Below are 16,742 nucleotides of genomic sequence, written 5' to 3'. Positions count from 1 at the left end.
ATAGAGGAACAAGAAACTTGGAATGATAATGTCAATGATCAAGGAGACTTAGTTGATGAATTGAATGAAGACAAAGATGATCACGTTGATGTCAATGAATCAAATGAGAAAGAAGAAGACAATGTTCAACATAAAGATTTATTGATTAATTTTTATGATCCAGGGTGTTGGGATAAAATTGACCAAAATATGAGAGATTTGTTAGTAGAGAGGGGTCCAAAAAGAGTTGATGGAGTCTTGTTTCCTAAAAATAGTAGTGGTAGGCATTTTGAATTATCACAATATAAGCGAGTATTGCTCAATGGGGAAACAAATGACAGGAGATGGCTAGTATATTCAGTTCATTTGGACAAGGTTTTTTGCTTTTGCTATAAGTTATTCAAGACTCAAAAAACAATGAGTAAAATTGGTCCGTTGGGAAATGAAGGATACAGAGATTGGCATAATATGGGTCGAGGCTTTAAAAATCATGAAGCAAGTAAGGAGCATATAGATTGCATGACTAGTTGGATTGAATTAGAAACAAGACTGAGTAAAAATAAGACAATTGATCAAAGTGTGCAGATTGAAATCAATAAAGAAAGAGAACACTGGAGACAAGTGTTGAAGAGGATAATAGCTGTTGTGCAAAGATTGACAAAAAATAACTTGGCATTTCGAGGAGATTGTGAGAAGCTGTATGTAGAAAACAATTGTCTTTTTTTGCAAATGATTGAAATGATTGCTGAGTTTGATCCGATTATGAAGGAGCACATTTGACGTATTCAAGCACATGAGACTCATTATACATATTTGGGACCTAAAATTCAAAATGAATTGATACAAATGTTGGCAAATGAGGTAAAAAGTTCAATTCTTAAAAAAGTTAAGCAAGCAAAATATTTTTCGGTCATATTAGATTGTACGCCAGATGCTAGTCATGAGGAGCAAATGTCCCTTGTAATACGATGTGTGGATTATTCAACAAACTCTGTAATGGTAGAAGAATATTGGGTAGAATTTTTAAAGGTTGATGATACATCAGGGCTTGGACTTTTTACTGAGCTTAAAAACATGTTGACCAATCTTGAGCTGGACATTGATGATATAAGAGGTCAGGGGTATGACAATGGGTCTAATATGAAAGGGAAGCATAAAGGTGTACAGACAAGATTACTTGAAATAAATCCGAGGGCTTTTTATACTCCATGTGGTTGGTCATAGTCTTAATTTGACTTTATGTGATATGGCAAATTGTTGTCCTAAAGCTATGTCATTTTTTGGAGTGATACAACGCATCTATACATTGTTTTCTTCATCTACCAAGCGATGGAAAATTTTCAAAGATCATGTGAAAGGTCTTACACTTAAGCCATTGTCACAAACACATTGGGAAAGTCATGTTGAAAGTGTGAGGCCTATAAAAGAGCAAACTGTACAAATAATATATGCTTTATTTGATTTGGTAGATACTAGTGAAGATCCTAAAACAAAGAGCGAAGCTGAGTCCTTAGCAACACATGAACTTCAGAATTTTGAGTTCTTGCTTGGCATGGTAATTTGGTACAAGTTGTTGCATGCAATCAACACTGTAAGTAAATTCCTTCAAGCTGAAAATATGGATATTGATGTTGTTATCAGTCTTTTAGAAGGACTTCTTTTGTTTCTTGATGACTATAGAGAATCTGGGTTTGATAAGGCCATGGTTGAAGCGAAACAAATAGCAAATGAAATAGGAGTTGAAGCTGTATTTCAAGAAAAACGTATGATTCGAAGAAAGAAATAGTTTGATGAGGATGGCAGTGATGAGATAACACAATCAGCAGAAGATTCTTTTAGAGTAAATTATTTCCTCTTCATAATTGATCGAGCTCGTTCTTCATTTCAAACTAGATTTGAACAATTTAAAAAATATGAGGAAATATTTGGATTTCTGTTTAATTTGGAGAGGTTGAAGTGTGCTGATGATGATACTTTATTGGGGTCTTGTAAGAATCTTGAAAAATCCTTGACACATAATGGTCATTCTGATATTGATGGAGATGATTTGTTTTTGGAGTTGACAATCTTGAAATACTCTTTACCGAAAGAAACAAAAAAAGCAATTGATGTGGTGAACTATTTGAAGAGAATGGATGGGTGTTTCCCAAATGCTTGTGTAGCGTACAGAATTTTGTTAACTATACCAGTTACAGTTGCATCTGCAGAAAGAAGTTTCTCCAAGTTGAAGTTGATCAAGACTTATCTCCGCTCAACTATGTCACAAGATAGATTGAATGGATTGGCTATGTTGTCTATTGAGAAAAAAATGTTAGACCAGCTTGATTATGTAAACTTGATTGATATTTTTTCCTCCAAAACTGTAAGGAGAGTAGTTTTTAATTGATAATTTAGAAAATTTTCAATTTTATTCTTTGATATGGTATAAATATTTATTTATTTATTTTATATTTTATTATAAAAAATAAAATTTAAATATACTCTATGATTCGGGGGCCCATTTTTATATTTCGTCTCAGGGCCCCCAAATCTCAGGTACGGCACTGGTTGCAACAACAGCTTCGCGGCTGCCATGGCCGTGCCTCCGGCCTCTCCGGTCGATTACTGCTGTTGCTGGCCCTGCTTCGCCTTTATCGCGGTTGTTTCACCTTCATCGCGGCTGCCATAGCGTTTGAAGCTTGCAGCCATGGCCGAATTCGATCAACTCTCCCTCTCTCTTTCTCGCTCCCGATCTCTCATTCTTGGTCTCTCATGGCCCTCGGCCAAGTTCTCTCAAGCCCTCACTCTTTCTCTCTCGACTTCTCTCACAGCTCTCGGCCCTCTGCCTCTTCACACACACACACACACTTAGCATATATATATATATATTACATCTTTTAATCAAATAATTGCAGCCAATCTCTCATCCTTATCCTTAACCCAATCTCTTATCCCAATGTTTTAATTGGTTGTCCCTTAATTATAGCAAATTTGGCCTCTCACACGTGAATATCATCCCTCACTGTCTGCCATTCTTTATACACTTATATATATTACACTAATATACTTATGAGAAAAATACACATTTAATCTCCATATTTCCTCCTTATTATCTTTGAAAATTTTTAATTTGTAAATACACCCTCAAACGTCGAATAAATTTACATTACGATATAGAAAATCCTAAAATTAATAATTTTAAACTTACTTAATAAGGACAATTTCGTCCCTACACCCTCACCGGACCTTCATTTCCTCTCAAAACCACTATAGGGTTGATTGTTATGAAAAATTGAAACCCCCTCAAGCTTTCTTTGATTTTTCGGGAGTCCTTTATGATAATTCGATTTTTCAGCCTAAATCATAGTTGTATTTTAGCTGTACTGAAAATAGTCTTGATTTTCATTTCTTTTAATACTATAAATCCTATCTCTGGACGCTCATGAAGACCATATCATTTTTCATAGACATTTACACTCCGGGACATTCCCTGCAATCGATTTGGTACTGATAACTGTAAGAAATTATACTTAAGTCTCAACTCTTTTGATAATTACACCTATGACCCACGTTAAAATTACTTTTGAGCCCTTTTAAAAAATTTGGAATGTTACAGAGCTAGCAAAAGCTAATTGTGTAGCAGATGGGTCATTGAGTATGAAAACCTCTAATTCAAATGCCTCCAATGCAGCCTTCACCGTCGCACTCCACACATAAAAGTTATCATGGTCTAATTTAATTGAGACTGAAGGGAATGACAATCCCATGTTTGGAATAGGTGATGCAACAGCGAGGGTTGTTGCATTAGCTGGGTTTGAAGCCATGAAATTGACGACAGATTCTCTGAGAAGTCTGGCTATTTTTTAGAGAAGGTGTTAAGGATTTTGGATCGAAACAAGATAGCCAATTAAGCTGTTAAGGCTCTGATACCATAACAAGGTTTAAGCTTTGAATGATACATTACATAGGATTTGGAATGGTTTTATAATACAGAAAGCTAACCAATTTCCTAGCCATACGGATTGGATAAAACCATATCCTAAAGACTAGGTATAAGTCCTACCTATTCAAAACTATTTCAAAATATAAATTACATGGATAAATACAAGATGTTATCCTAACACAAGTAAATATATTGAAGAAAAATCTACAAATAATGTGTATGTGACAATAGTCAAATTTGTGATTTAAAGATTCTCGTTGCCTCGTCTTACCATATCAAGCCAAACCTTCGTCCATTGGCTTTACATGTTTCCGTTTTAGCAAAGGAGATTTGTGTAATTTACACTTCACCCCAAGGTGGGGGTTGTAATTTACTATATATCGTTGATTTTGTGTGATTCAAAATTGTTTAAATGATTTTTCATTTGTATTTTTGATTTATCAAAATGATTGCATGCTGTTATATGAAATTGAGATTCATATTATATTCATTTTCTTTTATTTTAATTGTTATACATATCTGTTGATGTATAAATCATTTGGGTCATTGGTCATATATGTGGGCTGAGTTTATTATGGGTCAAGCCCAAGTCCATTGGCTTTTCCATGTTTCATTTATCGGTCCATTCGACGATGCTATAAAAGGGCAATCCGATACCTTAATCTCCAGAATGTTCTCATTTTTCTCTCTGACACACTCTCTGAAACCTTAATCAGCGCCTCTTGAAGCGATACACATCCTGTGAATCATTCTCTCTTGTTCGATCGATATATTGTTTCTATGGTAAGATTTGTTGGTAAGTAAAGTATTATTTTAATCTTTATGTTGTTTTAAGCTCATGAGGTGTGAGAGATTGGTTGGCTGAAAGAATAGATCCGAAACCTTGATCGCGAGATCGGTTTAGAACAAATCTACACTTGTTCTTAATTTTTGAATTCTGTTTCAGTTGTATTTGCAATATTGTTTTACTTATTGTTTTTTGAGATCTTGTAATCAATTGTAAACTTGAGAAGCTGGTGGATTGACTAGAGGCGGAGCCTCTGCCGTGAGTAGGATTTATTGATCCGAACACGTATCTCGCTGTATCGTTATTTGTGTGTGTGAGTTGTGGTTGTATTTTTCGTTTATGTGTTCTTGTTTACTGTACTTGATCTGTGTTTGGCTGAGAAATATGTTGGTTCTAAAATCTATACATATTATTATAAGAAAACTCAATATAATATTCTTGAACTTTAGGGTAATTATAAAAAGTATCTTAACATTTGAGAAAATATAAAGAACAATCCTGAAATTTAATGTTAGTTGCAATCTTCCCCTACTATTGTTAACCATCATTTAACTTTATTAAATGACTAAAATATTTTTATATTTAAGTTGTTATCCTTTTTTCTCATCATTTTCTTTGTCTTTTCAAATCATTTCTTTGTTTCTTTCTTTCTTGTGCAGCAATGAATGATGAAGAAGAACAACGACAACGAATAGTTGTCATGGCGGAGATTGATCATGGTGACATCGATGATTGTAGGCATTTACTCTCTCTCATTACTCTTTGGATTTTTTCTTGTTCTATTCTTTTTTTATCTTTAATTCCAAATATGGGTTCTTATTCATCTTGAACCCAAATTTGGATTCAAGATAAATAGTCTCTCTCTTTTTTATATCTTTATCTCTCTTCCTATGAACCTAAATTTGGGTTTGTTCGAGATGAAATGTTTTGCTTTCTTTTTATTTTTTTTTATTTTTTTATTTATTCTTTGAATCTAAATTTGGATTCTAGATAAAGTTTTCCTCGGTCTCTCTCTTTCAACTTCCTTAATTTCATTGTCATCTTCTTTTTTTCTTTTTTCCCTTATTCAAATGGAGATTGGGATTCATACAGTAACCATGGTTCATCATTTGCACGGCACAAATGTAGGTTCCAACATGGGGTGTTTTTTTTATTTTTAATTGAAAAAAAAAAGATAAAAAATAAATTAAGAAAAATTCTTGAGAGCCAAACAAACTTAAAGAATATGAGCTAAAAGATTAAAATACCCTTGCCCACATTATATTGTATTTTTTTTAATGCAATATGAGTGAACGTATTTTAGTATTTTAGTTCTTATTCTGTAAGTCTGTCGGTCAATCTATCTGGCATATAAAAATGTTTATTATTATTTTCATAAATTAATCCTTTTATATCTTCGTAACAATGAAAATGTTTATTATTATTTCTCATTCTTACAATTTGGCCACAAGTCCCGTTTGCATTTTACCTTCGCCTATTAGCGGAAGGTGTGGCGGCGCAGAAATGAGCTTTCCGCCAACTGGTGTCGACGAAGATTACTACTCGGCTTCGTCGACCGTCGTGACCTTCGACCGGCCGGTGCCTCTCCTCCGGGGACCTGTCCCCGAAGGCGATGGTCGCTTTGTGCTGGCGTTTAGAGACGCTGATTCCTGGGCCTCCGCATACAGAGCCTGCGAATCGAAACTCGTCCAGCAATGCGAGGCCGGCGCGCGAATCGGCTGCGCCGTTAGCGCCTCCAGCAAGTGCAAGCCGCCCTGGTGGCACTCTCTCCTCGGTCGACCCCAAACCGACAGAGGAGAATGCGAAGAGCGAGAAACGGTGCTCTGCCTCGAGGCTGCCAAAGCCAATTGCTCGAAATTTGCTGCGGACAAGTGTCGGCCCGTTTTCAGTGGCGCGCGAATCGCTATCAATCACAGGAAGGTGGACTGGAAAGAGGCTTCTATGTTAATCTGTTGGGCGACGTCTCCGTTGATTAGATTAGGGTTTGGTTTTCTAGGATTGGACCAATTGGGCGCCTGGGCTGAGTTTAAAGATCGACTTCGACTGACGAACTTTAGAGGGAGTGAACTGATAGGCACTTCCAATCGTAATTGAAGATTCTCGAAGGCGGAACTCGAAAGTAATTGATTTCAGCCCCAACGGGATATATAGGTAAGAATTTCAGCCTATTCTTGAAGAGAATTCTATCTGTACAACTTTTTGGTGAAGGTTCTATACAATTCTGATTTGATCTTCAAGTGATTTCATGAATAGCATAGGTATGAATTTCAGCTGATTCGTCAATAGGTTCTAGACAACCCTTTATAAATGCACAAATTTGAACTTAAAAGCACTCAGAAACAATTGATCAATTATGGTTGTCACTATTTCCATGTTTGTAGCCACTGTTACCATCACTGCCATATATATCTACTTTGCTCGTTTGATCTATGTGCACTGCCAGGGCAGTCCTTTCTGCTGCATTATTTTGATATTTGCTTAAATCTCAGAACCGGCACTGCCTATAACATTATTGTGGTTACTATATCAACTATTATAACCATTATGGGCAACCTGATTCTCTTGCCATTAGTTTGTTGCTGCCCCATTAGGTAACACCTCCTAATCTTAATTCTTTAATGGAGTGTAAACGATAGAATTGGATAATAAGGGTATTGTGGGATTGTTTTTCTGGGATTACACGAACCACGGAATTAATCAGAACTATTGTTTGTCAATGTTAAATGAAAGTTCTGAATTTTGTTTTCTTTAAGCTGGTGAAGTTTTCCTTTAGTTCTTTTGCTGGCGCATAGCTAATGGCCTTACTCTTTACATGAATAAGATAGTGTAGTTTTAAATTTAGAAGACCCAGTACATCAAGTTAAATAGAGAAGCATATGTTGACCTGTTCATTCTTCCAATCTTTTGTTTTTCTAATCAGGTTAGCATAAGGCAAAAGCGTCGTGGACAGGTCTGTGGGGTAGAAGAACTTGCCCAAGGCACCATGTGTGGATCTCTCCTTTGACGAGCTAGTGAAGCCAAATTGAACGTACAATTGTGAAAATTAACTATTTCCAACTGAAACCCTAAACATTGTGAGGAAAAGAAAGTTCATTTCTGCATTACAAGGTTATACAAACTGATAATAGGGACCTTACACATCTCACTACAATCAGATTAGGAAAGAAGCTTGATTGTAACTCCCCCTTATATATCCATCTTGAGACATTTCTCATCTTTAAGAGTAAATGTACCCCATTCAAGGAATCATATTGCCCTTGAAAATTTCAAAGAACTCTAATTTCAATTCTATCACAACAAGGACAGCCAAAAGTCTCTATCCATGTCTATCTTTTGTTAGACCATTATATCCAATGCCTTGTTTAAATGTTTTTTTATCAAGTTTTTTTGTCCATCCTCTCCCTTTTTTTGCTACAAATTTCCTCTGTTACATCTGGCTTACCTCTTGGGTGTTTTATCTATCTTATTCTCATATGTCTAATAACATATCAAGTTTTTATCCCATTATGTGGGATTAGCTATATGAATTCTAAATTTTCATTCATTTACTCGCACATGTCCAAATCATTTTAATTGTGACTCTCATATCTTATCTTCAATAGGTGACACTCTAATTTTATTATGTATGATCTTTTTTCTTATTTTGTTTTTTCTTGTATGGTCATATGATCATCGTAATATTCTCATTTTAGTGCTTAACTATCTGTCATGACCCCAAAGATAGATTAATAAATATAATAGTAGGAGTTTACATGCATTATACAATAATTGTAATTTTCTTTTCCTGTTTTCTGTTATAAGGCTTTGTCCTTAGTTAATAGGTAGTTATGTTGTTTTTGTATTGCACATGGGTGCATGTGGGAGGTTGTAGGGTATATATAAGCCACAGCTGAGGGTGAGAGATTATGTTTTGAATTGATAATTGAATACTCTGATTTCCTTCCTCTAAATTCTCTCAGTTTCTTGATCTTTCTCTCCCCCACTTTCTATTCTTCTGATTCTCCCTATTCTTCTTCTAAATTTTCCCCTTCATTCTTCCAATTTCCAATCCAACCCTAGGCTAAACTCTATGTACATGACAAATTGGTATTAGAGCCAATGATTCTCGCTTGTGATTTTGCCGATTCTAGTGGTGAATTCAGTTCAGTCACGTATTGGAGGCGGATCTAAGCCGATCGTGATTAAATTGGTGAATTGCGGTGACCCACCGCAATACTCATATTTTGTTTTTTCTTGTATGGTCATATGGTCATCGTAATATTCTCATCTTAGTTATACTTATATTTTGCACATGTTAGTGATTAACTATCTGTCATGACCCCAAAGATAGATTAGTAAATATAATAATAGGAGTTTACATGCATTATACAATAATTGTAATTTCTTTTTCTTGTTTTATGTTATAAGGCTTTGTCTTTAGCTAATAGGCAGTTAGGTTGTTTTTGTATTGCACATGAGTGCATGTGGGAGACTGTAAGCTATATATAAGCCACAATTGAGGATGAAATGTTATGTTTTGAACTGATAATTGAATATTCTAATTTCCTTCCTCTAAATTCTCTCAGTCTCTTAATCTTTCTCTCCCTCACTTTCTATTCTTTTGATTCTCCCTATTCTTTTTCTAAATTTCCCCTTTCATTCTTCCAATTTCCAATCCAACCCTAGGCTAAACTCTATGTACATGACAAATTGGTATTAGAGACTGATTCTCGACTATGATTTTGCCGATTCTAGTGGCGAATTCACTTCGATCACGTATTGGAGGCAGATTCGAGCCATCAGGATCCTAATGATTGTGATCGAATCGGTGAATTGTGGTGACCCACCGAGATTGGTTGGGAATTGTGGATTGTTGATCCACAGCAGGTGGTGGTATCAAAGCCAATCCATTCAGGTGTTAGAGGCACTTCCTAGCAATAACTCTGACCACTGATTCAACATAAATTATCAAGCGACGTGTGAAAATGAAGCCAATTCCAGTGAATTTTATGATTATAGTAGATTCGAGTCCGAGTCTTGAAGGCGAAGCCAATGGTTGACTCGGGGTTAGAAATTCAAAGGTTGCCCGAATTTTGGAGGCAACTTGAAGAATGGGATCTATTTTTCATAATTGATCGTGACGTATGAGAAGATTCTAGCTATCCTAGCAGTTAGATCCAAGTCGCTGCATGTGGTAAAGGCAAGTAAACCCAAGCGATCTTGGCTATTGTTTCCTGATAATAGTAATCACCTATTGCTTTTGTAATTTTCGATCACTTAACGGTCAATGATTCTAGTGGTGAATTTTGGTGTGATTAAGATTTGATTTGAAGGCTGCTGAAATCAATTTCAGTAATAAAAGTCCAAGGTCTGGTGATTCAATGGACTCGGCGAGTTCAAGCATTCCAGTGAGTTTGGGTGGGTCTCTTAGCTATTGATTCTCGAAATTAGATTTTGATGCATGGAAGGGATTGACGGCGGATAGTCAGTCGTGATTTCGAATTTGAAAGCAATTCAGAGTTGGTGGTTATCAGCTACTGCATTATGAGTTAGGCAAAACCTACAGGTTGATTTCGGCTAAGATTGCTACTGATTTAGAGCAGTAGAGTCAAGGCAAATCCATAGCAGTGATTCAGTGAAATAGGTTCAAGGTTGTTGAATTGAGAGGAGATCGATCATTAATGTGGATGAAATCTGCCATTAATGAGGATGGGATCTTGAGCAAGCGCGGGAATACTCATTATGCGGCTACAATGATGATGTTGCAAGCTAGCAACAACTATGGGTGGCAACAACTGTGGGTAGGGGTCGTACGACAGAAGGAGCCAACTTTGATAAGGCTAAGGCCTTCCCAATTGCCTTATCAATCGACGCAGAGCCTGACACAATTTCATTCTCCCCCTTGTGGAGTGCCTTCAGCTTTTTCTTGGGAAATTGCGGTGCCATTTTGCCTACAAAAGGGATACACGATCATGAGAACAAGCAAAGCGATAAACTACTCACGCACTTGGTAAAATCCCCACGACGCCCCAACACAGACCCACAATAATGAAAGGAATCCAGATTCGAGGAGTTATGTGGTCAAAGTCGTAGGCGGAGGGAAAGCATGAACAGGAAGCACAATCTCGATCGTAGGCCCCAAAGACGAAAGGAAAACACCAAGAGCTCGCAAGATTTCAGGAACTCGAAAACTAGAAGAAGTAAAGAGCAGAAACCTTGGGCAAAATGGGATCCTTATAATGGCCACTAAGCGGTGCATCCGACGGTCGGGAGTCATTCGTTACCAATCCACCGCTATGAAACCGCCATCTGTAACATATTTAAGACCGTGAAATGGGCTATCAGTTACTTGTCTGCAATGTCCCACATCCCAAGCGTAGTGCCTCGAATCTCAAAACCACATGCACCATGAATCAGGGCGTGAAAAGAGTTGTCTCACCATAGGAACTGAGCTAACTTCAAGTACCCACAAGACCTACATCCGCCTAGGCGTAGCCGCACGTCGGCTCAGCCATCTATCCTAGCTAGGTCCTAATGTCAACTCAACTCTCAAACTTGGTTAAAGTAATAAATTCACCCAGCTTCCCCTTCTCTAACTCGAATACTCGTTTCTCGAGCATTCAACCTGGAGGGTTGTGGATCGTACTAGTCCAATCTTGACCCTTGGCCCTCAGCCCTTGTCTGATCTCGGCCCTAAGCTTGCAGCCAAATCCTAGCCCTGTGCCAGCCTGCAACAGCATCATTGCAGTCGCATGATGGGTATTTTCACGTTCGCTCAAGATCACATCCTCATTAATGATAGGTCTCATCCTTATTAATGGCTGATCTTATCCACATTAATGAGGGTCTTATCGGCACCATGTCACCATTAGGGAGTCTCGTTGGTGCCGGATATCCAGTCTCATGTGAGAGGACCTTTCCTCCTTGAAACGCACGACGCATGCATGTGGGAGGACCTCTCCTCCTTCTATATAAATCAGCTCTTTTCAGAGCTAAAGTATATTATCTTCTAGCCTATTAATACTTTTCTCATTTACTCTCTTACTCACTTGAGCATCGGAGTGCTTACAGGTGCTCGTCACCCCTTGACGGATCGATCGTCAGAGTCCATCCCTTGCCATTGCAAGCCTTTGTCCGACCATCCTTTTGGGCTAGAAGGAACAAACACTATCTTGTTTTTTCTACTAAACCACAAGATAATAAAATGTTGGCACTTGATGAGCATAATCAAACAAAAATTAAATGTAAAAAATGCAAGATAACTCTACCAACTATCAAGAAGTTCTACATAGAAATTATCTCATCCATATAGTACGTCCAACAACATAGTATAACGGTATTGAACAATTTCTTGAGAGTTGAAAGTTAACATTATTGAGGTCAGCAAAGTTCTGGAATTGTATTCAACTAAAAAACACTACATTCATGCTAGTTCCAAATTCTATAGAGGATGCAAGAGGCTAATCAATCACATGCTCATTCAGTTTGCACTTCAAAAGAGACTATATTTAACATTATAATAGACCAAGCTAATGAATTTATGTAGATTACAAGCAATATTTGTTAAATTTTAGGACACCCATGCAAACGCACTGCCAGTCACCATCGGCCATTGTGGCTGGTGGTTTCCGGCGATCAGAGGTAACCATCCTACACCCTTATTTCCATCGACCAACACACCCAAAAACCAACAAAATCCAACAGTCGAATCTCTATAGATCTAAGTTTAAACTTTCGGTCAAACCCAAATAATAAACACACTGCTAGTCGCCATCGTGGCGGATGGTTGTCGGCGATCTGAGGTAACCACTCGACACCCTTATCCCCATCGACCCACATACCAAAAAACTAGCAAGGTTCAACGGTTGAATCTCCATAGATCTAAGTTTAAACTTTCGGCCAAACCTAAATCGTAAGTATATACCTATATCATGGCCTTTGTTGAAAATCATAAAGACTTACCTCCTTGTAGATCGGGGCCAAAACAAGGACGTCAGAGACGTCGTGGCATGGGACAAGATGAAGGGAGGAACGAGATCGTAGGAAGCGCGAGCGAGAGTGTGAGAGAAAGAGAGAGAGAGTTTGAGCGCGGGACCGACCCAAGGGTTGTCGGAAGGGAGAAAGAGATGGTCGAAAGGGAAAGAGAGCAATGGCCGAAAAAGAGAAAGAGAGAGAGCGACAGTCAAAAAGGAGCGAGAGAGCGACAGCCGAAAGGGAGCAAGATAGAGCGACGACTGGAAAGAAGGGGGTGGTTTCAGCCCGAGTGAGTAAGAGAGAGGGGACAAAAATTTGAAATAATTGGTTTAGGGCCACTTTTCATATCACGATATCTTGAGTGGCTTTGAGGGTGACCGAATAACATTACTCTAATTTCATATGAATAGGTGATTGAGTAAAATATAGCTTTTGATTATGAGAGGTTATGTTTTGAATTGATAATTGAATACTCTAATTTGCTTCCTCTAAATTCTTTCTTTCTCGATCTTTTTCTCCCTCACTTTTTGCTCTTCTGATTCTCCTTATTCTTCTTCTAAATTTCTCCATTCATTCTTTCAATTTCCAATCCAATCCTAGGCTAAACTCTAGGTACATGACACTATCTAACATTCTAAGCCATATAAAGAGATGGTCTTATAGCTTCTAATAAAATTTTCTTTTAGCTTTTAAGGAATTTTACAATAGATAAATTGCTGGACATATTTCTCCACTTTAATTATCCAACTTTGATTCTATGAGTAACATGTTCACAATCTCCCTATCTTTCTGAATAATTAATGTAGAAAATCATGTGATTACAATTTTGTATTTACGTGTACAGTTATTTTTTTATTTCTAAGTGAGTTTTTCTTTCCTTAACCGAATTAGTTTTTCCTTCCTTAATCGAATTCATACGAACAGTTTCTCCCTTGTATTTTCTATATATATGTATGCCCTGTCAAATGAAACGTGAGAGAAGTTATTTTTGTCTAAAAACTACATGGTGCCATAGCAGTGAGACGAAGAGTTCAGAAAGAGAGAGAGATAGAAAGTGGTGAAGATCTCTACCATCGTCGGCCATTACACATCTTCAATCATCTCTTTTAACTTCATCCACCATAGTCGCAGCCCCACTCACAACCATCGCCATTTCCCACAACCATCGTCCTTGAAGGGATAACTACCTACAGTCACGACGAAGAAAGCGAAGATTCGCATAATAGAGATTGACGAGAAAGACGAAAAGGTTTGCAACACAAAAACCCAAACAACCATCACCGTTGTCGGAGAAAATGAAAGGACGTAGCCTAGAGTTGGCATTGAAGATGGTAGATGTTGGTCACGGACGGACTCACAGAGAAGGCAAAGAGTCGCACTAGAGAAGGTCGATTCGTCAGCCGAAGGTCATTAGCATGTGGTCATTCAATAATGGCACTTGGAATTACCTCTACAGCCATTGGCCCTTCGTCAGCCTTGTTAAATATCCTTAGAAGGTGATTTTCATGGACTTAGCCAAGAAATCCTCAGAGTTTTTTTTTTTTTTTAAAAAAAATGCTTGCCACGAATGAGTTAAACAGCAAGTATGGCAAGTTGTCTTTATTTTTTTTGGAGGTTGTTTTAGTATTTATGGTGACTTCATCTTATTTTAATTGTAAGGGTTATTGCTTTAGCCCAAGTGTAAAAAGCATTGTACGAGTAATTGCTTTAGCCCAAGTGTAAAAAACATTAAAAGAGTTATTGCTTGAACTCGTGTAAAAGCATAGAGTGGTTATAACTAAATTCGTCAAAAGCTACCATCATAAAAGATGATAATGATCGCCTTTAATAAAAGACACTTGATAGAAAATTTTATCATCCACAAGATGGCACAAAAGAATGTCACAAAGGAGATGTATTCCAACCCTGAAGACACATCAAGTCAAAATAAATTTTATCCTTTACAAGGCGGCTCAAGAAGTCTAGAATGCTGAAAAGCTGACATATTCCGACATTGAGGACATGGTAGATGTGTTGTCAAGGATTCTTCTCGATTACCCAATATTTTAGTCATTTAACTAGATATTGATAGTAACTCGATATGTTCAAAGTGACCTAAATAGACACACTTCATAAAAAAAAAAAAATTTGAAGGTGGATAAGGATTTATCGAAGACCAGTTTGAAGATGTTGTGATCCAAGTTAGGTTTTCCTAATATTTACAACCCAACTTGAGGAAATGTGTAAAAAATTATGTGATTATAATTTTGTATAATTATTTTTTTTCTCTAAGTGACAGTTTTTCTATTCTTAACCAAATTAGTTTTTCCCATTCTATTCAAAAACTACAATCAATTTAAAATGTCAAAATTATCTTTTTTTTTAAATAATTTGATCTTCAAGTTTCACAATAATATCATCCCTACTTATATTTTTATTGACCTTATATTTTACAAATTCAATTTTTAGGGACTTATTTAAAATCTTTGCATTATAAGGTGTTTTTCAATAATTCAAGCTTATTTATTCTCACTTTATTTTGTCTCTTTTATCAAGATAATATTATCGGCAAGTAGTGTACACCAAGACACTTTTTATTATTAGATATTTGTCACTTAATCCATAACAAGACTAGAGAGGTAAGGGTTTGGTGTGGTTCTTTGATGGAATCTAATTGTAACTCAAAAAACCTTTTTCACCTTTTCCATAAGTACTAATACATCCAATACCTTCTACAAAACTTCTCTTTGGTACTTTGTCATGGGCCTTTTCAAGTCTATAAATATCATATGCAATTTTTTTGTTTATCTTTGACATTTCCATTAAGCATCTCAATGAGTAGATAGTTTCCATTATTGCTCATAAAATCAAGATAGTTTTCACAAACCATAGCTTCTCCCCTTAAACCTTCTTGCAATTATTACCCTATCCCAAAGCTTCCAACACGTTGCTCATTAGCTTGGTCTCTAAATAATTTTGCAACTCTGATTGTCTCTTTATTCTTATAAATAGGCAGTAAAGTTATTTTTCTCCACTTATTCAACATTTTTTTTTGTTATTATTTAAAAATCACATTAAATAATTTCATTAGCAAAAAAAATGTCCCACTTTATTATTCTTTTTCGTATTTTTATTGGGATATTATCTTATTCAACTAAGTTGACCCACCATTGAAACCTGTGGATCGTATGGCTGGTGACCACCCACCCTAGCAATCGTTAGGCACCTAACGGAAACTTAAGACCTTAAGTCTCCATTCAAGGAGTATCACCAGCGGAGCTACCACTTTCAGCGGTTGTTTTTTAATCTTTTTTGATACTTGACTTTATGTTGTTCGGTTAAGTACAATCGTGAGACATGTAATTCCTATCTTATTCAATTGTGTCAGAATTCTGGCTGCTACTGCTTAATTATCAAAAATGTCCACACTTCTATCAGAGTAGGTTCTTAAAAAATGTGCCTAAAGTATAGATAGAACGATCGAGCAAGTGATATATTAATATTAATTTAGTAGGTCATAAGTTCGATTATCTCTCTCCCTGCACAATGAGATAAAGTTTCACATTTATAATTTATTTCTATTAACATAATTAAGAGCACAAGAACCGGAGAATGTGTAAGCATGATCATTTCAAGTTCTTAAAAATATTGGTAATTAAGGTCCCAACAGGCACGTAGTTGACTGAAATGCTTCCAAGTCTACCTCCACAAAGCCACAGTAGCTTGTCGCAGGTGGGTCCATGTGGCATTCTCCTCTCTACTAGAACTTGTAACATCCTCATTGATGGAGCACGACGCAGATTTTCAACATTTCATTTGTTTCTCCACATTGCAAACTGTAAATCCTCCGTGCAGATCAGCACCCTTGCCTTGATAGTCTCCATATCTGGAACACAAATCTTCTCTACGGCAATATATCTGCTCTACGCCATGACACCCATTTTTAAGTCAACCATACACCTCCACTGTAGCACGAAGCATCAATGAAAATGATTATGAAACAGTGAGTTGTCCACAACAATGGCTCTGATGACGATGATGATAGTTACAGCGCACTGAGCAATGAATCATAATTGTGAAGCCAAAGAAAAGGCATGATGCCAAAGAGGTGGCTGAAGAACG

General features: G+C 36.8%; 2 protein-coding genes across 3 annotated transcripts; both read left to right on the top strand.

The window, feature by feature from the left end:
* The first annotated feature begins 975 nt into the window (after positions 1 to 975).
* On the top strand, positions 976 to 2,654 carry LOC127796197 (uncharacterized). The gene is made up of 4 exons (XM_052328220.1): positions 976 to 1,192; positions 1,449 to 1,726; positions 1,973 to 2,308; positions 2,499 to 2,654. The coding sequence occupies exons 1-4, from the start codon at positions 976 to 978 to the stop codon at positions 2,652 to 2,654; spliced, it is 987 nt and encodes a 328-aa protein (XP_052184180.1).
* Positions 2,655 to 6,133: 3,479 nt separating this feature from the next.
* LOC127798057 (uncharacterized) lies at positions 6,134 to 14,418 on the top strand. Of its 2 annotated transcripts, none has more exons than XM_052331353.1 (2): positions 6,134 to 6,839; positions 13,660 to 14,418. In XM_052331353.1, exon 1 carries the CDS (start codon positions 6,192 to 6,194, stop codon positions 6,780 to 6,782), a length of 591 nt encoding a protein of 196 aa, XP_052187313.1. In that variant the 5' UTR covers positions 6,134 to 6,191; the 3' UTR covers positions 6,783 to 6,839; positions 13,660 to 14,418. The 2 variants fall into 2 exon arrangements, with proteins under 2 accessions (XP_052187313.1, XP_052187312.1); XM_052331352.1 differs by lacking the exon at positions 13,660 to 14,418 and adding an exon at positions 7,609 to 8,011.
* Positions 14,419 to 16,742: the final 2,324 nt, after the last annotated feature.

Source organism: Diospyros lotus, chromosome 3, assembly GCF_014633365.1.
Source record: "Diospyros lotus cultivar Yz01 chromosome 3, ASM1463336v1, whole genome shotgun sequence".
NCBI lineage: Eukaryota > Viridiplantae > Streptophyta > Magnoliopsida > Ericales > Ebenaceae > Diospyros > Diospyros lotus.
This window is presented reverse-complemented; position numbering and strand designations above follow the sequence as displayed.